At 45.3% G+C, this 25,573-nt stretch overlaps 1 protein-coding gene across 13 annotated transcripts in view; it reads right to left on the bottom strand.

Moving 5' to 3' along the window:
* The window catches only part of CSMD2 (CUB and Sushi multiple domains 2), a 501,247-nt gene that overhangs the window by 133,879 nt on the left and 341,795 nt on the right, over window positions 1–25,573 (bottom strand). For 12 of the 13 annotated variants that reach the window (XM_081018274.1, XM_081018269.1, XM_081018276.1 and 9 more), the window contains 6 exons: window positions 20,259–20,585; window positions 15,908–16,102; window positions 10,392–10,530; window positions 9,637–9,824; window positions 7,699–7,887; window positions 6,640–6,756 (listed from right to left, as the gene is read on the bottom strand). In XM_081018274.1, coding sequence (XP_080874400.1) covers window positions 6,640–6,756; window positions 7,699–7,887; window positions 9,637–9,824; window positions 10,392–10,530; window positions 15,908–16,102; window positions 20,259–20,585 — 1,155 coding nt within the window. The remainder of the gene's footprint in view (window positions 1–6,639; window positions 6,757–7,698; window positions 7,888–9,636; window positions 9,825–10,391; window positions 10,531–15,907; window positions 16,103–20,258; window positions 20,586–25,573) is intronic. The other variant, XM_081018275.1, reaches the window with a different exon arrangement.

Below are 25,573 nucleotides of genomic sequence, written 5' to 3'. Positions count from 1 at the left end.
CTGGGTAAATATGCCCTGGATCAGGCAGTGTGCTTCTCTTTGGGAAACCCCATAGAGAGAGGTCCCTGAGCTCAAAGGCTGCTGGAAGAAATGCTCTATGATATTGCCAGTGCATCATCATGGCAACTTAGATGCGTGATAGAAACGTAATTAGTAATTTTTTGATTTGCAGCTTATTCCCTTAAACACCCATTCATCACAGATCAAAGCATGCTGAAAAGGGTATTCTGGTCACACACCAGAGCTGTGGAGTTGGCTGACACACTTAGCAGCTTGTCATACAAGTGATATACAGGGAAGTAAAAACTGAACAATACTGTAAGGTACATCATTCTGAACATACACTGTGGTGAAGGGTGGAGACAAAAGCACTCTGCACATGACCCAAGGCATTCCCTTCTTTATTTACTTATATTTCACATGTTCAGAGAGCGACCATTGGCATTAAAAACAGGTCCAACATTCCTTGCTGAAACTGAGCTTTGCTTTTTATTCTTAGCAAACCCGGGTCCTGCCAGACAAATTGGTCGAGCTGGATTCTTTGCTATCTAATCTCTTACAAATATACTGGGATTTCTTTCTTTCTTTCTGATGCATTTTAATGTCTTAAAAATAGATTTATTTTTAAACTGTAATTTTACAGCTCATTAGTCCATAATGCAGATAAGTTCTCTTGGCCACACAGAAAAGAGATTAAAAGCACAGAGAATCACAGCTGGGAGGCGAACATGGGGGAAAGTCTTATCTCTACGGTGCTAAAACATGAGTAAAACCTTGGACTGAGCCAAAGCCACTCACGGTCGGTACAAAAAATGATCAACTGTGCCAAATACATCTCCCCCGCCCCAACACTCCTTAAGAATTATCCATCTGCATACTGAGATTGTCAGTTGTTGTCGGTGCCCTCCATGATAGCATGTAGAAATATCTGATTGGTTATGCAGTACAGCGACATCCTCATATTCACTATGTATCTGACTGGCTTGGATCACCTGCATGACTGCTCTAGGAAGCATTGCTCTTACTCATATTGCCCACATTTACCCTCACTGACAACACTGTGAAGCAGGATCTGATAGGCTAGGGAGTGCTATGATGGTACCTCAGTCACTACAAAATATGTGACTTGTGATTGGGAAAGGGAGAGAAGCAGCAGTTGTGGGTGGAGGCTACCAGTGCTAAAGCAGAAGCTTGCAAAAGAAAGTTATGGCTTACCAGGACAGTGTGAAAACGTAAGCTCTGGGAGAGGAGCTTGCAAATACTTTGCACCTCCCTGGTCTCTCTCTCTCTTTTCACTCCCATACCACATTGTGCTAAGCCAATATTAGCATGCTATCCAAACTAGAACTTGTGGTTCAGCTCTCTCTTCATTAACAATGAGGTGTAGCCAATGGCATAGTGCTGTCTTGCTCTTTGCCCCTCAACAGGTGGCATTCAGTGGCATATTGCCTCTAATTCTGGAGGACTAGGACTAGGAACCTTTGATGAATAATTGTCCTGTCCGAGCCCTACAAGAATGCATCTATGCTATTCTCCCATCACTCCTTTGCAAGAACTTCATGCTTATAATTGACTTGGGGGATCAAGATGCCAAGGGTCGATTTCATCCATCATTCTAACTGCTGCCAGCCAGATAGTTTTGGGAAGCTCACGAGGTATGAAAGCAATAGCCTGCCCTTGTCAATTCTCTTATGTTACCTGGTATTCAAAGGTATACTACCTATGAAAATGGAAGCTCCATGAATTAATTGCTAATAGATCAATGTATTAATTTTTCTGATCCTTAAAAAAAAGCCACTTGAGTGAGAGCCATGACCCCTATTTTAGGGTAATACTACTTAATTATCTGCTTCCACTGATTCACTTTGCCAATCAATTTGGAGAACTGCTTTCCGGTGAAGTGGGGTTTCCATTTGGCTGTGCCAAGTGTCTGAATCACCTAGGCCCAGCTAATCATGTGGCTTCTTCCTGTCTGATATTAATGACGCATTCAGCCTTGAAACTGCCATCATGGCCAGCCCCAGATATACATAGCGAACTAAAAGCACATCTGGAAGAGGTGTCCTTGTGCCAGTACCACCAGCTTGCTATGCTGTCCTCCACTAACAGAAGACTCCAGTTCAGAAGTCTTAGTGAAACCACATTCTCCTCTGCTCCATTAAAGTCAAGGACTATTAAAGGAAACTGGGCCCTTGCAAATGAAGAGGCTCTTTTCATCAAGGGCAGATGAGTTAGTAACTGAGACAGAGCTGCAACTTCTGTTGAAAGCTCAGTTTTGAGGATGATCCCTGCTGAAGCAACCTCTGAGCTTTATGCTCATGAAGCTTCCAGCCAGAGCCCTGCATGGAGCTGTCCAGGGTGCTACATGGCCTTGCCTCCCCTATTGCTGAGGAGATCACTCAAAGCAGAACACTACTTAAGGGTGAAGATTCCTTGCCTGGGGATAAAAACCTGTTTCTTATCATATTGGGTTGAAACCAACAGTGTTCTGTCTTCCAATAGTGGCTCCCTATGAAGGGCTGCAATCCTTCTTAGGGATTGATCAGTGCCTGGGGACCGTTGTGATCAAAAAAACATTCAGCAGTAGCAAGGAGGAGGGGGCAGCTAACTGTAAAGCAACCATGTATAGGAAGAAAAGCTGGCAGCCTCAAAGCTTTGATAGCACAGGATTTAAAAGGCTAGCAACTTAATTCCAATGGATAACAGAAAGCACCGTGCTTAGCTTTAGGTTGGTAAGAAGGAGAGTTTGCTTTCTTGGTTTTCAAAGGCAGCCATGGCTACATTTGCAAGGTGGGATCAGAGACGTCAAGATCCTTGATATGCAAATGGGCATGATTCTGCTGTACCTCCCGGAGACCATGAGACATCAAACCTCTCTGACAGTCTGTGCAAGTCAAGCTGGGGGGGGGGGCAGACGGGGAGACAGAAAGACTAAGCAAGCAGGTAAAAACCCCAAGTGAAAAAAGCAAGACTATGGCCCTAGGAAAATGTGTGCGGGAGGGGAGGGGATCTATGTGTTAGATCCTTCTTAAGACACAGAGGGGGAAAGGAGAATACCTGCCTCTGTTTTGAGAACTGGGCAGTGGAAGCCTGTGGAGGTTGGTGCACAGCTCCCCTGTATGGTGAGCAGGCAGGATTGCAGTTTTTAATATCTCCCTAGTAGGTAAAGCGTTTCCAGGTACTAGAATGAGTCTGTCCATCCAGATTGGCTAGTATATCTCTGGCCCCTTTTAAGGCCCTGAGAATCCGCCTGAAGGCTAAAGGCCCCACCCTGCACTAATTCCTTCTCATTGCATTGTTTGTCAAAATCATGTTATTTTCTCAGGAAAACAAGCACACCTAGATAGACAGGTATTGTTATTTCTGAAAACGCAATAAACACTTCTTTAAAAAGTAATCGGCAGCAACACACACTATTGAAAACAGAAGAGAGGGTGTCATGAAGGCCCACCAGCTGCAACTGCATGGAAGCCTTAGCAAGTGCATCCGTGTGAACAAAGGCCTCATGCCCACAGACATCTGCACTGCATACAGAAACACTAGAGGGAGGGAGGCTGACATTTGCAGCATGGGAGGAGAGACTACATAGCCCACCCCTCTTCCCTCCCACCCCCTTTGTGTCCCAGGTGAATTGATGAGTAGAATGCTTGAATAAGAACCGAATGTCTCAAAAACTGGAAGAGAAAAGCAGAAAAAGTCCCTTGCAAATAGCAGGATTTCTCCCACATCTGGGATCATGTTTCATCAACTAATAAACACATCAGATACAAAGTCAAGGGTTGTGGCAGAGCCAGGAAGCGTCCCTTGCTGTTCTTGGCTGGGGTGACAGCCTGGCTGGAGGACAGGTCAATGGAGCTATCAGTCAATCAGCAGAGGAGAGGAGGGATGGAGTGTATTGGACTAAATGTTGATTAAGTTTGCTGGTGGAACAACAGGCCAGTGGACAGATCCTCATGTCAACAGCACAGCAAATGGAGCTGTGAGGAAAACTCAAAACACTGAAATTACTTCTGCAACTGGGTGAAACACTGACCCATATTATTACATTGGGAGTGGGGAAAATGTTCTGATTGTTTTTTTTTGGGGGGGGGGGGAACCAGCAACATTGCACTTTATTTCACCCTCTTCATGGGTGAGGTCCAAGTTAATTGCCCACATTCTATCCTGCTCCTCCCCCCAGGGCCTGGCTCTCCTCAACAAGAGGGACTAATAAAACCTTCCTCTTCAGGCTGAGACATTGCCTGAGCAGCAATCATCATTGCTGGCCTCTTGCTACTGGATTCTGCTTTCCCTTTTGACACCCGTCTCTGACCTTGGTGTGAACTCCTGGCTCCTGCTCAATGGCTGCCTGCAGCTCAGCTCTGACAGATTGTCTGGCAGTACAAAGCTTCAGGATTAGCTGGCCTGATATGAATAATTCCAGGAGACTGGCTTTCTCCCATGGCCCTGTCAACAGAGCAGGACCTTCTGATTGCTGCACTTCATGGTATGATCTGCTCTGCCCCAACAATGGGATTCAGGCAGGGATGGGGAACCTGTGGCCCTCCAGATGTGGTCAGGCTATAACTCTCATCATTCAAGACCACTGGCCATTCTACTTGTGGCACATGGGAACAGGAAGCCAACAACAGTTTGAGGGTCACAGGTTCCACACCCCTGGATTAAGGTGAGCTGTCCCTTCCCAATTCTGATGGGCCTTTATACTCCTTAGCACAGACTCATGCACTGGAAGGTACCAAAAGGCACAAGACCCTTGAACAAGGACACCCCAGAAACTGCTTAAGCCAAACTTTTCCATGGGATGAGAACCTTTCCTGCTAGGTATGTCATGGGCTCCAGTTCCTGCTCTTCAATGCAGGTAGTGCTCCAAGTGAGGGCAGGTGGATAGGTGAAAGAGTACTTGGAGTCAGGATCAAGGATTGGCCCTATAGGTCCTCCTCTCCCAAGTCAGGGATGGAGTTGAGGCCATGGAAAGCTGGTTTGGGTCAGTTTTGAGCTCAGATGTCCTTGGAACAAGTGATCGGCTCTCCATTGACCTGTCCAAGGTCCTGAAAACTATCTATCTGTCTGCCTTCAATATTTACGGTATCCTGTGTTTGTGCTCCTGGATTTGAGTAACAAACTGGACTCTTGCCTGCACTGCCAGTTCCTGCCCCCTTCGTGAACTTCTGATTCCATCTGCCTCCCAAGGGCTTTTGAATGGTCCTTGGGACACGACAGCTTACACCAACCATATCGGCTCCACTATTCATAATTCACTCTGGCCCCCTAAGGCCGATACAAAAGGCCCCACAGCCTTTCCCAAAATGAACAATTTCAAGCAAAGGTGTCCTGGGATCCACATCACATGGCCCCACACGGCTTGCAGACGCTGCTCACGTAGGGTGGTCGGAAGCCGCTCTTTGATCTTCAGGAAAACAAGGAGCTGCACAAATTACATCTTACAGGAGAGTGTCAGGCTCTGTGTGCTGCACGTTAAGCATAGCGGTAGGATAATGGGAAGCCTCTCATCAGAAGAGAGAATCCAGGGCTGAGTGGATTAATGAAGAGTGGATTGCTCCTGCTCTGTGGGGTACCTTGCACAGTGTGTAACGCCTGCACTAATGCATTGCGCTTTTCAGTAACTGGTTTATCTGCCTTAATACAATTGGCATCACAGAACTGATTGATAGTGGCTCCCATTGTGCTGGTATCTAGCAGAACTCAAAGAGCAGAGCTGCTGAATGCAGCTCAAAATTAATGTGCACTTATGTGCCTGATTTCCTCTCTCTTTCCCCTTTTAAAAATCTGGCTGTTTGCAGCAGCATTTCTTCAAGTCCCAACTTTGTCCCAAATCAGCATGAATTAGCAGAGGAACAAGCAAATCCTTTGCAGCTGAGGAACTGCATTGAGGGCAGGGTGTGCTAGTGTGGCCTGCAGCAGATTAATACCACAGCCAGAGGGGTACAGGTGAAAGGGTGTGGCAGAGGTTACGTAGCCCAGGACTGCACCCCATCACAGGGCAAAGATGATTAGAAGCAAAGCAGTGAGGAGGTCATGAAAACAGTGTTGGAAGATTGCAAAAATAAAAAAAAAGCAGGAAATGCCTGCCTATCTATTGCAGTTCCACATTCCATTCCACTTCAGCACCGTGAAAAACTGAGGAACTAGGAAATAGGAGAGAGTTTGGTTCTTGCTTGAGGGGCATGCCACAAAAGACAGGGAGCAGGTATAGAGCTCCTTGCTTCATGCTGTCTTTGAGTACATCCTTTCATTTTCTCATAAAACAAGGGAAACTACTATCCTTTCAGTTTTATCATTCATGGAGGTACTATCAATATCACTGTATTTATAATTGCCACAGTGCATTTCAAAGCCAATACATTATCTGACAACTATTACAACAGCATTGTTTCATTAGTATTTCCATACTGCAGAAGTAGGCAGTAGGCTGCGCTGGGACTTGAACCACAGAGGGATGTACCTTTTGCACTATGTTACTCCAGAGTATATTTTTAGTCCTTCCACTTCATGGTAACCTCAGAAAATGTGGTGGAGGGACACCTCCCTGCTCTGAGGATCAACTGGAGACCCACAGAGCTAGATCCTTTCTTTCCACCCCCCGTGGGATGAAAGGTGGGAGCATGTCACGTGAGTTACCTTTGCCATGAGAAGCTTCTATAATCCAAGTGCAGTTCAAATTGTTGGGGTAGAAATCTGGGAAGCCTGGAGAAAGCACGGTGCCACTGGAACCACGGACGTAGCCTCCACAGAGAGCTGTGATCAAGCAAGAGAAGAAGAGGAGACATTAAAAGCCAGAGCTCTCAGAGGTGGGGAGGGAGGAGCAGTTGCTTAGCAAAGACCCAAACACCTTCCCAGCCGCTGCCTGGTTTTCAGCCTTGCTTGGGCTAGGCAGCCTGATGCTATTGGACAGCCTTTATGACAATTTAGCAGTACTGAAGGCACCTGCTTGAATTGTTCCACTGACTGAAGTCGTTGTGTGGGTACATGTGGAGTAAGGCGATCTCATAGGTGGCCCCTGACGCTGCCCTGTTTTTCAATCCTCTCTCAGTTAATTTTGGTTTACTTCCACCTTATTTTCAAGAAGTTTTAAAGTGTCCACTCACCCCAATTTTCTATTCATATCAGGTAGGTACCTTCTCTGCACTAAAAACATTTTTTTGTTTACACACATCTACCCAGGTATGCAGAATGCTGGCCGGTGTTTTAATTTGTTTTTTTAGCTCATCATTTAATTTAATTATTTTTCAATGTTTTAAAACCTGCTCTTAACTGCTTCTACTGATCATTTTGTTGTTTTGTGGCCTCCAAGTCAGAGAGGAAAGCAACTGAGAGTCAAGAGAGTGCTGGCACCTCCTCTGATGCAAGTGCTTCTGGTTTAGTATGTATAATCCACGACTGGGCCTGACAGCAATACTCTGCTCCACTCTGAACCCTGGCCTCATCCCCTGAAGAGTCAGCATACTTGAATCCTAATTCCCTAAGGTTTACATAAATAGGAATTGGTTATGGTAACAAGCGGAATAAAGAAAACAGAAAAGATAATAGAAACATAGAAGCTATTTTGGAAACAAGGCTATGAGCCATTTTACTTCATGGTGAGCAGAAGAGAAGGATGGATGGGGCCAATGGTGTAGTGCTCTGTTGTTATTATTCTTCAAGCCCAGACTTTTTAGCTTTTCAACGCTCAGCTCTTACCCTCACAGCTAGGAAGAGGCCTGCTCCACTGAAAATTAGGTTCGCACTCCAAAGCTTCACTGTCACTCAAGGTGTAGCCTGCATCACAGCTGAAGGTCACCAAGGCCCCCACATAGAAATCGTCCCCATGTCGTTGCCCACTGACAGGAATCCCTGGGTCCAGGCAGTGGTCCGATTGGAGTTTTACCGCTGCAAAGAACACAGAGGGAGAGGTTTGGCTGCTGGTCCGGGGCACAAATTTGGGCATTGAAAGCATTAAACGCTACATTTGTACTTATTTATTTGCAGATTTATAAGCCACTTCACAACCCAAAGATACTAGAGTGATAACAAAATAAGAGAAACACTTAAGTTTAATTGGATATCACATTGTCTTAAATTTACTTGCTTATCACATTGACTCAGCTTCAAGGTATTTGGAGGCAGAAGTGGGGGTGGGGAGAGAATCACACCTCAGAGATAGACATAACTCTGCACAATAAGCAGGGATGGCCCACCCTGTTTCACCACCTGAAGCAAAATAGGAATTGCTGCCCCCTGGGCCGCCCTGCTGCACACCAGTTTCACAGTACTTGGCGGGAACCTGGGTCCTCCTCAAAGTATGGCTGTTCTCTCGGCTTCTCCGTCTGAGGGCAGGGAAGATGAGCAGAAATGCTGCATGCTGGAACCCCTCCCTCTAGTTGGTGGAAGTGCTGGGGTAGGCAGAGTGCTGCCTCTTGCACTTCCGCCACCTGAGGTGGGAGCTTACACCCTGTATTATGGGCGGGCCGGCTCTGTCAATAGGTAATGATTTTACGACTCTGTCTTGGGCTGCAATCCTCTGTACATTTACTTGGGATTAAATCCCATTGAACTCAACAGATTTACTTCTGAGTAAATATGCATCATGTTGGGCTGCCAGCTGATCTTTAAGGAGACAGGGTGCACTTTAGATATGAGGTTGCTTTCATTCTGATCTGGTAATATAACATGAAATGGAAAAAAGGCCTAAAACTATGCAAGGGAAACACAATGCAAATTGGGGTGGGAGCAGTGATCAATTACATATCATTGCATGGCGTTTAAGGGCTGAAAACAACAATAATTGTGAATTATGATTAGCTGAATTCCTGCATTGCAGGGGCTTGACCTAAATGACTCTTGGGGTCCCTACTAGCTTTACAACTCTACGATCATATTTGTTGGGTTGATTTCTGCTCCAGAAGCAAACATTGGAAATTTCATTCTTTCATTTCTGTTTCTGCCAAAATTCTCCAACATCTTTAGATATAAGTTTATATATAAAGCTGTCCTGACATTTCATTTCAAGATTCTGCAAAATGTTTCTCTTGTGTGTGTGTATGTGTGAGAGAGGGGGGGGGGAGTGTTGAAACTTAAATCAAAGAGGGGAGCCAGCTAGTGAGAGATGGATCATTCCTGATGTAAATTTGACAGATCATTTTTGTGAGATGCTTACTTGACATCCTCAAAATAATATAGACTGAATCTGGTTTGGAATCAGTTTTCCCCAACCTGGACTACAGCATCCCATCATCCCAGCTGACATGGCCAATGGTCAGTTGTAGTCCAAAAAAGAAAAAAAGAGGAGGGCATCTGGCTAGGGAAGACTGATCTAGAAAACTATGATGAAGGATGATATCATCACCACATGACTGGACCCAGGAGCCAAAGAATCTACAAAATATTCCCTGGAAGCCTCCATCACACTCTCATTTCCATTCAGCACTAAGTCCCCACCCTACACCAAGCTTCATTTCTGAGTCCCCCATATACAGGCTGTGACTGACACTAAAGAATTTCAAGGTCTTCTAACATTTGGTATCAATAGTGAAAACCAAGCAAAGAAGATGAATGGGGGGGGGGGCATATTCCAGACAGTTTTAAGGAGTAATTTTATGACACTGGTGAGGGCGTAATTGCCTGCATTTCCTGACTTACTTTCATAGCGGATTTGAAAGCCGACATCAGAGTGGCTCTTGTCAGTTGTGAAGAGGAGGTAAAGGAAGTTGCTGGTGCTAATGAGGAACTGGGGGACCTGAGTGCCGTCATAGACGCCTATCAAGGGTGACGAGTAGGACTTGCCATCGCGCACTTCCAGTGTGTCGTAATTCACCTCCGTTTTAAATCTGCAATGGGGTGAGAGAAGTGCCTGTAAAAACAACAACTCCCTGCGTCCCCATTTGCCCGTCCCTTTCTTTTAAACCAGGGTTGAGGAATATTTTTCAGCTGATGGAGCCTCATGAGCTGCTTTCTGGGGCCTGTGTGCCAGTAGGGGCAAGGGCCAAAGATGAAAGTGGGAGGACCCACAGATACAAATCCTGTACAGTAGGCTGCATTCCAACCCCACAAAAGGCAGGTGTTCACACACACACACACACACACACACCCCATACCAGGCTTGATCCCTGGCATCTCCAGGTTGGGCAGCGAAAGAAACCCATTTGAAATGTTGGAGAACCACTGTCTGCCAGTGCAGACAAGACTGACCTAAATGGAACTATGGTCTGACTTGGTGTAAGGAAGCTTTGTATGTTCTTAAAGGGGCAAAAGTTCATTTGAAACAGAACATTCCAAGGATCTCAAGCTTGCCACAGTTTTCAGGTATCTGGCAACCACACTGTTTTATTTTATTCTAAAATTTATTTTTGCATTTTTAAAGTGATTTGGTTGGAATAAATCATAATAGCACCCACCTGTCAAATGTAATTTTGATAGGGTATCCTGGTTGAGCTTCTATGACCCACGCACAGTTCAGAGAATCCTTGTAGAATCCAGGCCAGCCAGGAGACAAGATCATTCCACTTGGAGAGGTCAGATGGCCACCACATGGAGCTGTCCGTGTGTGGGGAGGGGAGCAAAAATACAAATGTTAGGCCAATAGATCAGTGCCAGCCACACACCCACATTTATCCCCCACCTCACAGAAGGCTCCCAATAAGCACTATTCACTTTCAACCCCAAATGCCCAGAACAGCCCCACATTTTCATATACCGTCATACCAAAGGGGATTCTGGAGAGGAAGAGTGGTGGCTGTCAACAGGCTGCCTCTCAGAATAACCTTGGCAGAAGTAAGGCCACATCTTGAGATTGCTTAAATTTTCCCTTACAGTTGCATGGCCTGCAATGGTGCAGTAAAATGGGAAAGCATTTTAGCCCTCTCCAACCACACATTATGTACACAGTATGTACAAAACTACACCAAAGACATTTAGTTTGAATTGTTCTGAAGAGGAGGGGAATTCTGCTGGAGCAACTTCTTACCCCACATCTGACAAGCCGTATTTCTTCCAAAGTCTCCCCTTTGGTGTTTGTGTTAAGGGACAGGGACCCATCCTCATCTGATCATCCTAACACTTTAGAAGAAGGGTAGTCCTTATACAAGTATCTGGTTAAACATGTGGGGGCTTAATATGGGGGCCATGCAAGACTCACCCCCAGTGTCCCCCAGTGTCACTCCATATGCAAAGATCAGAAGTGGAGTTGGTAAACAGAGGAATGTTGGAGGTGGGCCACCCGATTTTAAGCTCATGTGCAATCATCAATATTGGGTTATGACAGAAAAACCTTAAAACAGTAATAGAGCAATCCAAACTCTCTTTGTGCCAGGCTGGTTTGTGCATGGATTGAGCAGAAGTGTCGATCCACCAGGGCAGAGCTCTCCCTTTCATTTGCCAAATGGAGCATTCCAGGCATAGGGAGAAGGCAATCCATTGGATCTTGAGTTGACCCCACTCCTGTCACATGGTGGCATTAACTATGGTTGTTGTACTAGCTCCAGCTGGCGCTCCCTCCCCCTGCCTTCTGCCCCCATCTGGCATGGTTAGCAGAACTGCAGATATATTATAGGTTAATCTTATGAGTGGTTCCTGGGTCTACTGATTCACACTTTATTTACCACGCTACATGGATCAAAACTCTCCAGTGGCTTAGGACTGGAGACCTGGTGCCCTCTAGATGTCCCATTTGCTCTAGTAAGCATTGGCAATGGTGAAGGATGATGGGAGTTGTAGTCCAGAAACACCTGGAGGGCACCAGATTGCTGCTCCTGCTTTAACTATTCTGTCAGGAATGGAACAGTTGGAAAGGGAGCACCTCTGCCACACAGTGAGCCCACAAAAGGATACTTCTCTTCCCAATATAAGAAAACAGGAAGCAGCTGTACACTGAGCCAGACCATGGGTCCAACGAGTTCATTACTGTCTATGCTGAGTGGCAGAGAGTTTTCCAGGGTTTCAGAAAGGGAACATTCCCTGTTCTACCTGCAGAGAGCCAGTGAGGTGTACATGTGAAGGATTTAGGAAATATCCCTATAAGAGTGTTCATATAGTTTCAGAGAAGCATGCTGTCCTTATAGTGTGATGTAGTGGTTAGTGTGTCAGACTAGGACCTGGAAGGCCAGGGTTCAAAACCCCACTTGACCATGAAGCTGATGGGGCAGTCACTGCCTCTCAGACTAGCCTACCTCACAGGACTTTTGCGGGGTTTAAATGAGGAGAGGGAGAACCCTACATGCAACCTTGACCTCTTTGAAGAAGAATGTGGGATACAGATGACTAAATAAATCAACAAATAAATAGCCACATTCATAGCTCTTCCCCATATTAAGGACATAGGAAACTGTCTTATCCTAAGCCAGACTATTGGGCCATCTAGCTCAGCACTGTCTGCACTGGCAGCAGCTTTCCAGGGTCTCTCTCCCAGACCTACCCGGAGATACCAGAGATCGCAGCTGGGAAGTCCTGTATGCATAGTTAGTCTTTCCCCAAAGCAGAAACCTATAAACTTTGAGGTGGGCCTACCTAAGTGATTCTGTCCCACCTGCAGCTTTGTGAAACCCCACCAGAGACATTTCAGTAATCTTAACATTTTGGCTGATCTTGATTTTTCTCTTGATGAGGACAGTCCAAATGAAATTTAAATTTTATTGGCCGGTGGGATGTGCATGGAATCAGATGACAAGTTGGGGGTGCCTAGAATATCTATGAGGGGTGGGGAATTACTCATCTTATTGAAGCTCCTCTAGCCTCTACTGAAATTCCCAGCTTCCAAATTCTATACAGGTTTCCTTTTAGCTTTTGTAGAAACCCGGGATAATTTTTGGTGGCTACGCTATCCTCTCTCCCGACGGAATCTCAATCAACCTTGCTGGTTCTCTCTGCTGATTTTTTTATTCAAATGTCAAACAGCACTTTAAATATTCTAGACAGACTTCTCCCCTCTTACTTAATTAAAAAAAGGAAGCTAATTAGGACTCACATTTAATTGAGCTCACACTGGAGGGCGAGTCAAAGGCGAGTCAACGAGATGGGCGATAAAGGAGTACACGTTAATATTGGTGGGGTTATCAAAGCTTCCCAGAGATGAAAAGCAGTTTTAATTTTTTCGAAATATATTATTCATTTCCCCCCACCACTTAAAGAGAAAGTGAGGAGGTAGGTGTATGCAATATTATACCAAAGGCAGTGATGGGAGGAGGGGGAGTAAAAATTCACATTAAGTGAATTAAAGTAATTAAAATGAGTAAACAAATAAAGCCACAGGCATTTTCTGACAGTATTGATGGTATTCTGGAATAGAAATGAAAGAGAAGAGAGCAAAACAACAAATTCCGTCATTCCAGTAACTGGATGAGAACTACCTCCTCTCTGGCAAGCTATCACAGTATGACCCACTGATGCAGTTCATCATCTGAGACCTCAGATAATTGCCTGATGCTTCCTGGCATTCCAAAATGTGGAGGGTGGAGCATGTCTACTTCATCTTGCCAAATGGTAGGGCCAGCTCTGTTCTCATTAAATCAGGCATGGGCAACATGGGGCCCTCCCAATGTTGCTGGACCACAACTGCCCTAATCCCCAACCACAAACCATGCTGGCTGGGGCTGATGGGTGTCTGGAGGACCACGGGTATAAGGTGCACTAATTATGTAGGAAGGTTAAAACAGCTTACATAAGATGAATACAGGTGACCAGCTAAGTAAGGGTTAAATGCAGGAAAGTTTCTGTGTTTCTAAAATGTGTGCTAATGGGCAGCAACACGGATGGTTTTGGTGGGCCTTTGTAGTTTTTTTTTTGGTGTTTTTTTTTTGCTGCTGTTGCACCCCCTTTGGCCCTTTGGTTACTGACTTGTTCTGGTACTATGGAGCAAGGACAGATCCCTCCATGCATCAGGGTATGGTTCCTAATGAGCCTCCCACACTTTATGATGTTGCCCATTGACATTAAAGACTCGGAGAACCAATTACTAGAATTATTTCTCAAGAATTTGGCACATCTGTATGCAAACGATTGCAAAGATATCACGCACTGGCATCTTTCTCAGAGAATAAAGGGCAGGCGAAAGCCTTTAAATTTGTAACAACTTATTTTCATTTCACTTGGTTTTCCTGTAACAGAAAATGTTAAGGCTCACAGAGCAGCTTGCTGGAGCGGGGATATGTTCTATCAGAGACTTTAATTTGCTATCACTTTAACTGCTCTTTCTTTCTTTTTCTTTCTTTTCTAAATTGTATGCCTGCAATGCAGAGTGATGGATCACAAGATATCTAACTTCAGCATGCCAAAAGCTATAAGCTTCAGATATGTCCTAAGGCCATTGATAAGCTTCAGAACCATCCCTTGAACAAATCCCTGAAAACTTTACTCTGAAAACTTTACTCTGGTAGCAGCAGCCATGTACACCCAGACACTGAGGGTTGTATCCAATGCCCCTCCTACTCAGAGTAGACCCACTGAAATGAATGAACATGAATAAGTTAGGTCTATTAATTTCCACATTCTGCGTGTTGGTGTGAATATCTGGAATAGTGCACAACTATTCTTAAAGGATCAGAAGGTAAACACTCTTACTCAATTAACCAGAAAGATAAGACAAGCGTACTTTCTCCTCAACAGTTTATTAATGTGAAGACTAAGGCTTTCTGTATACTACCACTGCAAAGTTTGCACTGTGGACCAGGAATGGAGCTTCCCTATGCTGCCCTCTAAAGTGTGGATGGGGCTCTTTTAGCTGCATAAGGAGCTACACTCAGAGAAGGAATTCACTATTACTATATAGGATGTTCTGCGTGCATATGTTAGAATATCCAACATGCAATTTTCAAAGATGGATTAGATATCGGTAACTGCCAGCTAATTATGCCAAACTTGCTGCATCTGCCTCCATTTTGGCCTATCTCTGCCCCTGTGTCAACCTTTTGTGACTGCTAAAAGGTAAAGGTAAAGGGACCCCTGTCCATCAGGTCCAGTCGTGGCTGACTCTGGGGTTGCGGCGCTCATCTCGCTTTATTGGCCGAGGGAGCCGGCATGCAGCTTCTGGGTCATGTGGCCAGCATGACTAAGCTGCTTCTGGCGAACCAGAGCAGCGCACAGAAATGCCATTTACCTTCCCGCTGGAGCGGTCCCTATTTATCTACTTGCACTTTGACGTGCTTTCGAACTGCTAGGTTGGCAGGAGCAGGGACCGAGCAATGGGAGCTCACCCCGTTGCGGGGATTCAAACCGCCGACCTTTTGATCGGCAAGTCCTAGGCTTTGTGGTTTAACCCACAGCGCCACCCGCGTCCCTTTGTGACTGCTAGGCCTCTGTAATTGTTAGCCATCTCAAGTGGGCCCTGAGAGTAGAAAGTTTGAGGACACCTGTACTGCTGCCATTTTCTACTGATCCATCTTTGGGAATGGCTAAATTTCCTTGTTTCCTTGTGGCAAGGAGCTGCATAGCTCAGTTTATGTCTTGTGAAGTAAATACATCTGTTCTGAAGATAGTCTCACAGCCTTCCCGCTTAGAATTTGCTATAAATAGAGACGTCTGTTTTCTTTTATAGTTTTCTCTTCCCACTTCCATATGCCTCGTACAATTTGTTTTACTCATTTGCTGCATGAAGGGGGGGGGGGAGAATCACATGCATGGGTGCATTTAAAATAAATCCATATTTTAAATGCAATTTCTCCCAAAATACACATTTCCAAATGTATCTTCTCCTCAAAGTACACATTTTTATACACATTTTATTTCAAAACACACATTTTGAATTGCATTTTGAAAGCCTTTTGAGCAAAATAAAACACTTGGGAAGTGTGAAAACCATCAGAGAAACAAGTTCAAATCCACACCTCTTCTGTACTGGAAGAGGCAAATATCAAACTCCTCCAGGCCCCCTACCTTGTTTGTACCCCAATCAAGAACATGGCATGCCAGTTTGGCAGCTCACCTTCACATCTCAGCACGGAGTTGTCCCACACCACGTTGCCTTCCTTCAAGATGCAGGTGATAGTCTCCGAGCCATGTGTCCTGATGAATCCCTCATCACACAGGAAAGACACTGAACTGCCAAGCTGCAGACTGTCACCGAAACGCTTGCCATTAACAGGCACACCCGGATCAGGGCACTCGTTGTGTCTGAAGGCTGGAAGGAAGCAACAAGATGGCAGATGAACAAAAGCATTTCCCTTCCGGTGGAAGTGCAAATAACCAACAGCTTATAGGCAGTCTACATTCATGGATCTTTCTGCAGTAACAAACCAGTCTGTAATCCTGGACCCAACACTAGCTCTTCGGCCACTGAAAGAGACTTACATCCCATCCTTTTTCGCAAGGAGCTGCTAGCTCTGCTGCTGGCTACGGCCAGACTTGAAATCGCTAAACAGTGAAAGTCTGCATTAGGTTCATCTAGGATGGTTTGAGAGGGTATGGGATGCTGCCTTGTCTGAGTGTTTAACTCATCACATGAGGGTTCTAAGAGGGGTGGTAAATCAAGACCATTTTGATGTTGTAGGGTTTCTGTTTACAGTGGTACCTCGGAAGTCGAATACCTTGCAAGTCGAAAATTTTGGCTCCTGAACACCACAAACCCAGAAGTGAGTGTTCCAGTTTGCAAACATTCTTTGGAACCCAAACGTCTGACACAGGTTCCATGGCTTCCGACTGGCTGCAGGAGATTCCTGCCACGCCTTGGTTTCTGAACATCTTGGAAGTCAAGTGGACTTCTGGAACGGATTCTGTTTGACTTCCAAGGTACTACTGTATATGCTTTATAAATTAAAATAGTAGGCTGCATCACACATGCTTCTATGTGGCAAGGCTAGCAATATTTGACTCTTACTTCCAAAATGCCCTGTTGTTGAATCTAGGCTCCCATCAGCTGAATATTGGCCATGGTGCCTTCAGCTGATGGGAGTTCAAAACAACTGGAAGGCACTGGATTAGCCACATCTGTGTTAACTGAATGGTTTTCAAGGGCAGCCCCATGCAGAGTTTGTTACAGTCATCTAATCTGAGAACAATTCCAGAAAATGACCCCTGTGACACAGCTCAAATAGCAAACTACATTCACATTTTCTGTATGTTTTGGATGGAGATGTGCAGGCCCAACCCTCCTCCCTAGTAAATTTCACTGGGCTTAGCATAGCTTTGCTGACTTCCCTGAAAAATTCACAGACTTTTCACCTGGCTTCCTATATACAGTCGTACCTTGATTCTCAAATGGAATCAGTTCCGACAGGCCATTCAACTTCCGAAAATGTTCAAAAACCAAGGAGCAGCTTCCGATTGGCTGCTGGAGCTTTTTGCACTCAATTGGAACCCGTGGAACCTGCGTCGGATGTTCGGCTTCCAAAAAACATTCGCAAACCAGAACACTCACTTCTGGGTTTGTGATGTTCAGAAGCCAAAACGTTTGAGTCACAAGGTGTTTGATAACCAAGGTATGACTGTAGATGCTTAGGAAACTGACTTTGGGGCTGGGAATTGTAGTTCTGTGGGGGGCACACTGCAGTCCCAATTAACAGAGACTGCCTGTGCACCATACATTTAAAGAACATATAAAAATGTATAGTGCATCATATGCATCCTCCGTTAATACATTACCAAACCATTTCTCCACCTCTCTAAATTTGCAGCGGCAACTGCTTTGCTGACTAACACCCAGAGAGCAACCGCTCAATCCATGATGTGACCCAGAATAACCCCTCTGTTCCCAGTGGGGTGAACAAATTCCACATCCACACTTCTAAACATTAGGCATTAAGCCCCTGGCAACCTCCCCCCACAAAACCCCCCAACAGGTTAGGTGACTTTGATGAACCTGTCCCCTAATCTAGCCCAGCAAATTATTTTTAATAATAGCCGGTTTGCAGTTGTCAACCAGAAATACCATTAATTTTGCAGAGCTGTTAACCACTGTTATAACAAAGGTCGTTCATCACTCCTGCCAAGCCAATGCAATCGTGTTCTTTAGAAAATTATAGGAGAGCGCGTGAGAGCACATTGCTATGGGAAGCTGGCATTCATGGCTCAAATTTAAGAGGACCCAAAAATATTTCCTGCTCTGTTATTCTATGCAACAAAGTTTATCCTTTCATTTATGCAGTGCTTGGCGGTTCTGAGGGTATACTCAAAGCAAGCACAGTACATTGGGGCCATGTTAATTCAAACAGTAATATTTAGGGCACTGAATAAATATGCAATGAATATCCAGGGTCTCCAGAAGTGAAAAATCACATATTTGCAGACTGCTGCTAAGTATCCTTGAATAAAGTGACAGGTTTCCAAACATTTATGGATCCACATGCAAAAATGAAGAAAAAGAAGAAAGGAAGCTGAGGTCACATCCACAACACACATTTAAAGCAACCTGAAGCCACTTTAAGCAGCCACGGCATCCCCACAACATTTTTTGGGGAGCTGTAGTTTGTTAAGAGTGCAACCCTTATGAACCACATTAATAGGAGAAATGTGTACAAAGTCTGGAAGAAATACAAAAAAAAAAAAAAATTGTTGGAAAGAAAAACACCTCTATGGCTATCCCCCACTGAAGCAATCACAATCAAGAGAATTAATAAGGATAGACAGTGGGCAACCTACAGAGACTTGTTGGACCTTTCAGGAAGTGAACCCAGACCAGCGGCGTAGCGTGGGTTATCAGCACCCGGGGCAAGGCAAGTAATTTGTGCCCCCTAACCCGGGGCAAGGCAAATAATTTGCGCCCCCTAACCCGGGGCAAGGCAAGTACAGTAATTTACTCTCCCAAGCAGCAGCAGCAGCGAGGCTTCTCTTTCCCCCGCGCTCTCCTGGAGCTGCCTCTTTTCTTTCCTTTTTTCCCTTTCTCCAAGGCTTTTCGCTTTCTCTCCTTAATTGATTCCTCCTCCACACCGCAGCGTTTCCTAGCTGCTTCCCCCCCCTTCCCCTCTCTCTCCTCCTCGCTCTGCTTGCCTTGCCCTGCACCGGCAGCAGCAGGCGCAGCCAGACCCCCGCCAGCCAGCCCGCCCGCCCGCCCACCCGGCTTCCTCTCCTTTTTTTGCCCGCGGCAGAAGGCTTCGCTCTCCCCCTTCCGCGACCTCCTCGCCAAGCCGAGCGAGCGCGGGCTCCCTAACCCTTGGATTTTAGTAGGGGCAGAGAGCTGCTAGTGCGAGCGCGCCCCCCGCCCATGTTGCGCCCGGTGCGGCCGGCCCCCCTGGCACCCCCCACGCTACGCCACTGACCCAGACTGAAATCAATGGAAGATTTAAGGAACCACGTTATAGATTGATTACAGTATCACCAGTTACCAGTACATGATATGTTTAAACAAGATAAGAAAAATGGGTTTTTGGACCAAAACTCACAATTTGAAAGTGATATTACAGAATAAGGATACATTTCTCTCTAAAATGTGTAAATTACTAATGGAATGGGAAACAAAGGACGAACTAGTTAAAGCATCAATGACACACTGGGCAATGGACATAGGCATAGGATAGATCTAAATCTTTGGGAGAAACTTAGGAAGAATGATTTGAAATTTACTGCATGATATACACTGAAAGAGAAATAAATGAAAATGATTCATAGATGGTATTTAACCCCAAGAAGACTGGCTAAGATGTATAAAGTAGAATCAGATTTGTGTTGGAAGTATAAAGAAATGGTGGGAACTTTTTTTCATATGTGGTTGGCATGTAAAAAAGTTAAAGAATATTGGGAAATGATTTCTAATGAGATGAAAAAAAAATGTTTAAAACAACTTTCCCAAAAAGAGCGGAGACATTTTTGTTAGGAATGGTTCAGACAGAGGTTCCCAGGTGCCAGAAAAACTTATTTATGTATGCAACAACGGCAGCCCGGGTTTTGTTAGCCCAAAAATGGAAAGTGAGGGAGGTCCCAGGTAAAGAGATTTGGCAATTTAAGATGATAGAATATGCGAAATTAGCTGGTCCAACATATAGAATAAGAGAGCAAAAAGAACATGTATTTAAAGAGGAGTGGAAAACTGAGTATATGGAAAATAATTGTGCATAGTTGAAAATGCTGGCAGCATTAAGGTAAATTCAACAGTATAAAAACACTTGAGTGATGTAAGATTGGAGACCCTGAATAAAATGGTTATAGTAAAATATGCAGGAATGGTGGATAAGGAAGGGGAAGGAGGTCATTGAATGTATGGTTCTATGTACGATGTTTATTTTGAGATGTAAAATTGAAAACTTAATAAAAACAATTAAAAAACCCCAAAGGCTGCAACCCTGAATAAAGGGGGGGGGGAGGCCCCTTCAGTCCATGCAAAATGAACATGTTTGGCCACTTACTGGTAAATGTGATATTGAAGCCTCGCTTTTCGGTGGAGTGGTCAGTCTGAAATTCCAGCCTGGCGACATGGCCGCTGCTGGTCAGAGAAGACGGCAGCTGACTCCCAGAGAATGTTCCCAAGACAGGCGATTCAGCTGTCCCGCCATCCTTGATAGCCAGGAAGTCAAACTGGGGTTCCACGTCAAAATCATTAAAGGCCAAATGGATCCGGCTTTCAGGTTTTGCAATGATTAACCAAACGCAGTGCAGGCTGCTGCCGTATTCCTCTGGGTAGTTTGGAGAGAGAACGATGCCAGATGACGTGGTGAAGTTGAAGAAGCAGGAAACTGCAACGAGAGAGTGCGAGTGAAGGCTGGTGTCAGTTAGGTATTGGTAAATCTGTCAATTTCAGTTTCTTGCAATTTTCCAATCTTAATTTCAGTTCTCCATATTTCCACATTGGTTTGAGATTTTTTGGAAAAAATGTCCTCATGAAAATTCATCAGCATTTTAGTGTGAGTTTATCCTATGATGCATGCATTTGTATGCAATTTCTCCTGCTGTGGAAATCTGCAAATAAATTTCCTCTAATGCAATTAATTTTTGTATTTTTGATAATATATGCATTTTACTGCACTCCTTAGCCTAGTTCATGCATTCTGGTACAAATCACTTGGCTGGAGGACAGCACTGCAAAATGAGGAGGAGGGTGGATTTTGAATGATGGGTGTGTTTTTTTAGTTCATGTATTGTTTTAGAAAGTGCACTTTAACAAATCCCACCCCCACCCCCCATTCCTAATGTCAGACAAGCCATAATGCATCAAACTGGTTTGATTTATTTTTAATTTATTTTTTTAAAAAATTTAAAATATTTGTTAGTTGCCCTTTATCTAAAGATCTCAGAGTTTTGTACAAAAGTGTAAATAGAAACCAATTCAAGTTCCAATTTTAAACCAGGAAAACACCTGTAACAAAATGTAAGGGGGGAAAAAACAAGTGTAAAACCGAAGCAACCAAAGCACAAATTGAAACAAACAAAAATTATTTAGGAAGGTATTAATATTGCACTGAAAACCTTGGGGTGCTGGTGCCAGCATAAATACTCAGGGAAGGGATTCCAAAGCTGGGGAGCCACAGCTAAAAATACCCTCTGTCTTGTAGCAACAGAAGGCAGCTCAGCTAAACAGGTGACAGACTTCTGAATGTGAGATTTTGGGGAGGGGAGAAAGAGGGGGAGTCATGCAAACTAATAATCTCTCAGTATTACAAAGGCAATACAAGGAAAGGGGAAAAGAAAGGGGGGGGGACAGAAGAAAATTGGCTGCCTCTGCATCAACGCAATAAGCAGCTTAGAAATTAAAAATAAAATAAAATAAAATGAAGCAAAACGTGGCAGTATTATTATTCACTTATCCCCCCTCTCTCTTATGTACCTCATTAGCTATGCTGCTAAACTTCTGTCTTGCAGCTGGGTCTTTAAAAATATATAAATAAAGTTATAATGTGTGTGTGTGTGTGAGAGAGAGAGAGAGAGAGAGAGAGAGAGAACCTTTCATTTTCTGGGCCAAGTTCAAAGTGCTGTTTTTGACTTATTGAGCCTTTTGTGGCTCAGGACCCCAATACCCCAATGACTCCCCATTTGAATGGTCCTAGATGCTGTAATCTCCATCTGAGGCTCTTCTTCATGTGTCCCCTCCTTGAGAGGTCTGGAGGTTGGACAACAAGAGAACAGGCTTTTTCAGAGGTGGTTCCCCATTTGTGGTATGCTCTTCCCAGGGAAGCTCACCTGGTGCCATCATTACATAGCTTTAGATGCCCAACAAAAACATTTATTTTTTCACCAGGCCTTTTGCTATTATTTATCTATAGACTCCTTTAGTGGGTGGGAAGTTTAAACCTGCCTTTCCCTCCCCCCTTTTCTTTAAAAAGGTCTATCATATTTTTTGTTTGTTTTCCTTTTATGTCATTTTAATGTATGTGTTTGTTTGTTTACATATCGTAAGCTGTTTGGGAACCCATGCTGTGGTTCTGATAAAAACCATCTTCTGCCAGGGGAGCAACAGATAAATGGCCTGGGAAGGCTGGAAGATGGTTTGAGACCTTTTCCTTCCAACCCCATCTAGAGGGAGAGGGCAAGGTAGCTGGAGATTGAAACAAAAGAAACATATATCTTTATCAATATATTTTTTGAAGAGGGCAGTCTGGGAGAGGGGCAGATGACAGGGTTTAGGGGCAGTGTCCTTAAACTAACAGCATCAGGCAATGCAGAACTACATCTCTCTCTCTCTCTCTCTCTCTCTCTCTCTCTGTGTGTGTGTGTGTGTGTGATGTGTGATGTGTGGCAGTGTATTTAGCTGCCACTTGTAGTACTAAGTTGTGCTGCTACATTAGTTCATAGGAACACACAAGCTACTGAGCCAGTAGGAATGGGTGAATCTGTCAGTTTTGGGTCCTCTCAGTTTCTCATTTTTCCTATCTTAAGTTCAGTTATCCTTTTTTTTAAAAAAAGTCTTCTTGACAAATCACCAACATTTTAGTGCTCATTTTTGCCAATATGCATATGTTTGTATGCAATTTCACCTATTCTTACATATAGTAAGTATGTAACAGCGTTGCCATGCTGCAGTTTGTGTAGCTGTCAACAGGTGGTGGTGCTTCAAACTATGGTGTGACAACAAACTGAGCTCTCAGAGCTGCTAGGTTATTTCAGCAGTGTTGGAGAGTGAGGAGGGACAGCTGGGGTGAGTGAGTGAATGGGCAGTCCAGGCTGGCAAGCTGGTTGCCCAGGTAAGCGGTTAGGGTAGGTGGCCCCAGTCAAGTCATAGAAGAGCAGTCAGGACAGACTGAAGCAGCTCCCAAACATCTGTCCTGTACTGCTGTTGCTGCCCTCTTCACACCTACTGTCAGTCGAGCTGTAAGGGGACGGGAGGTGGTTCACACAAGCTATAAATATTGTGTGCCGTGGCAGTGGCTCTGCACAATTTCACATGGAGTGTTTCTCAGTCCTAGCTGTGGATGGTGTGGATTGAACTTGGGAACGTCTGAGCCAGTGTGGTGTAGTGGTTAAGAGCGGTAGTCTCGTTATCTGGGGAACCGGGTTCGCGTCTCCGCTCCTCCACATGCAGCTGCTGGGTGACCTTGGGCCAGTCACGCTTCTCTGAAGTCTCTCAGCCCCACTCACCTCACAGAGTGTTTGTTGTGGGGGAGGAAGGGAAAGGAGATTGTTAGCCGCTTTGAGACTCCTGAAGGGGAGGGAAAGGCGGGATATCAAATCCAAACTCTTCTTCTTCTTCTTCTGCATGCAGTCCCTTCCAAAGGACACTGTCTCAGACTGAATCAAACCACTGGCTCATCTGGATCAGAACTATCTATACAAACTGGTGGCAGCTCTTCAGGGTTTTCCTCAGTCCTTCCTGGGGATGTTGGGGATTGAACACAATACCTTTTGCACATGAAGCAGATGTTCTATCACTGAGCCACAGCCTCTCCCCCTGGCGTAACCATTCTGCATACAGTCAACTCTCCGCTTACTTAGGGATTACGTTCCAGGGATAGCACATGAAGTCAAAATTGTGTATAGTCAAATCACACTCCACCTCCACCTCTGAATGCTCTTTCAAGGCCACTGAACACTCTCCCTGCACCTGCAAATGCTCTTCCAAGGTGAGTGCAGTAGCAGGTGGGATTGCTGTTGTCCCCTCCCCCCGAGAATGCCAGCCCCCTTTTTATTTTTATGTTTTTGGGCCAAGTATGTAAATCCGCTCCACTTCCCTGTGGAGAGGAGTTGCGGTGGACCGTGTGGCCACCCACACTCCTCCGGGGGCGGGGGACTTAGTCCCCCATTGCCTGGGGGAACCTGGCCACATCAGCGACTGGCCAGCCAATCCACTGGCCGGGGGCGTGACTGGGACCATTTAAGCAGAGGTGCAAGCTGGAGGTGCTTCCTCTTTGGCTTGCTTCCTCAATCACCCACCCTATTTGCAGGTTTTAGTCATTGACCTTGCTATGGACCTTGGTTGGTCGCCACTGAGGGGCCTGGTAGGAATTTTTCCACATGGCAGATTGGCACAGGCCATTTGGTTTTCGCCTACCTCGTAGTAATCATCACAACTTTGTTAGGGTTGTGGTTAGGGTTAGGGTGGTTTACCCTTACTGGACTCCCTGCACATCGGGTAGGAGTCAGATATAGTTGGGTCCATTCAATGCATAAGCCAATACCGCTCACATTCTGTAAAGCCATTTACGAGCCTGGGGAGGAGGTGGGGTTGCGGGCATCACGCCCACCCCACGTGCCTCCAGCCCCCGCGAGATTGAGGGAATCCGGGCCGCGTCGTCAACCCAGCCAGCCAATCGGGTGGCTGGGGGGCGTGGCCTGCCTTATTTAGGGCCGGCACGGCCGGGCTCGCCCTCTTTTTGCCGCGCCAGCCTGAACGTTTTTCCCACCCTCCCTCCCTTTAGGTAGGCTTCTGACTTTGCTATGGGCTTTGGTCGGTCGCTGTAAGGGGCCTGGTAGGAATTTTTCCCAATTGGCAATTTCAGCCAATTGGTTTTTCGTCTACCTCGTAGCAACTCGTCACAACTCCTTGGTATTGGCGGTTACGCATTGGTAAGAAGGGGTTAAGAGGATGTGTGTGAGGGGGAGGAAAAACCATCACCTCCTCCCCAAAAGCTAAGGGTAGTCCGATAAAGGATTCCGGGGGGGCATGGCCCTGTCCGAAGCCTATGGAGGTGAGGGCCTAAGGCACGCCCCCGAGTGGTGACCCGGGGGAGCTCCTAGTTGACATGCCTCAGCAGGACTCCTCCTTATGGTCTTCATGCAATCGGGCTGGAGCCGGTTAGTCGATAGGATCAATGCCTAAGCCAATACCTCTCATTCCTGAAATCAATAAAGTTGTGGCCTAATTCACCCATTTAACCTTACTACCTGGTGTCCAGTGTCTTTATTTCTTCCTGGTGGGGGACGGGAATTCGCCACGCAATCAATAAAGTTGTGGCAAAAATTTGCCCAATAACATTAACCTAATATCTGTGTCCTTGTGTGTGTTATTTCTCAACGAGGGGGTGGCTTTGCGGTCTCGACATGCAAAGCTGAATTTGCACAAGTTAAATGTGTGTAAGTTGTGAGTCAACTGTATTGGTCAATAAACTCAAAATGCCACAAGTCTCCACTGACCTCCTTCCAAAGGAAACTAATATCAGGTAAGCATGACACCCCTGGAACACCTCCCTGCTTAAACTGGGGCAAGCAGAACTCAAAAGTCACCCAATGCACGAGGCCTAATTGCAGTGTCTCCAAAAAAGTTTGTGGGGGGGCATATTTGCATCTTCAGTCA

This window comes from Podarcis pityusensis (assembly GCF_964106645.2).
Source record: "Podarcis pityusensis genome assembly, chromosome: 8".
NCBI lineage: Eukaryota > Metazoa > Chordata > Lepidosauria > Squamata > Lacertidae > Podarcis > Podarcis pityusensis.
The sequence above is the reverse complement of the archived record's forward strand: the minus strand, read 5'-3'. Positions and strand labels throughout refer to the sequence as shown.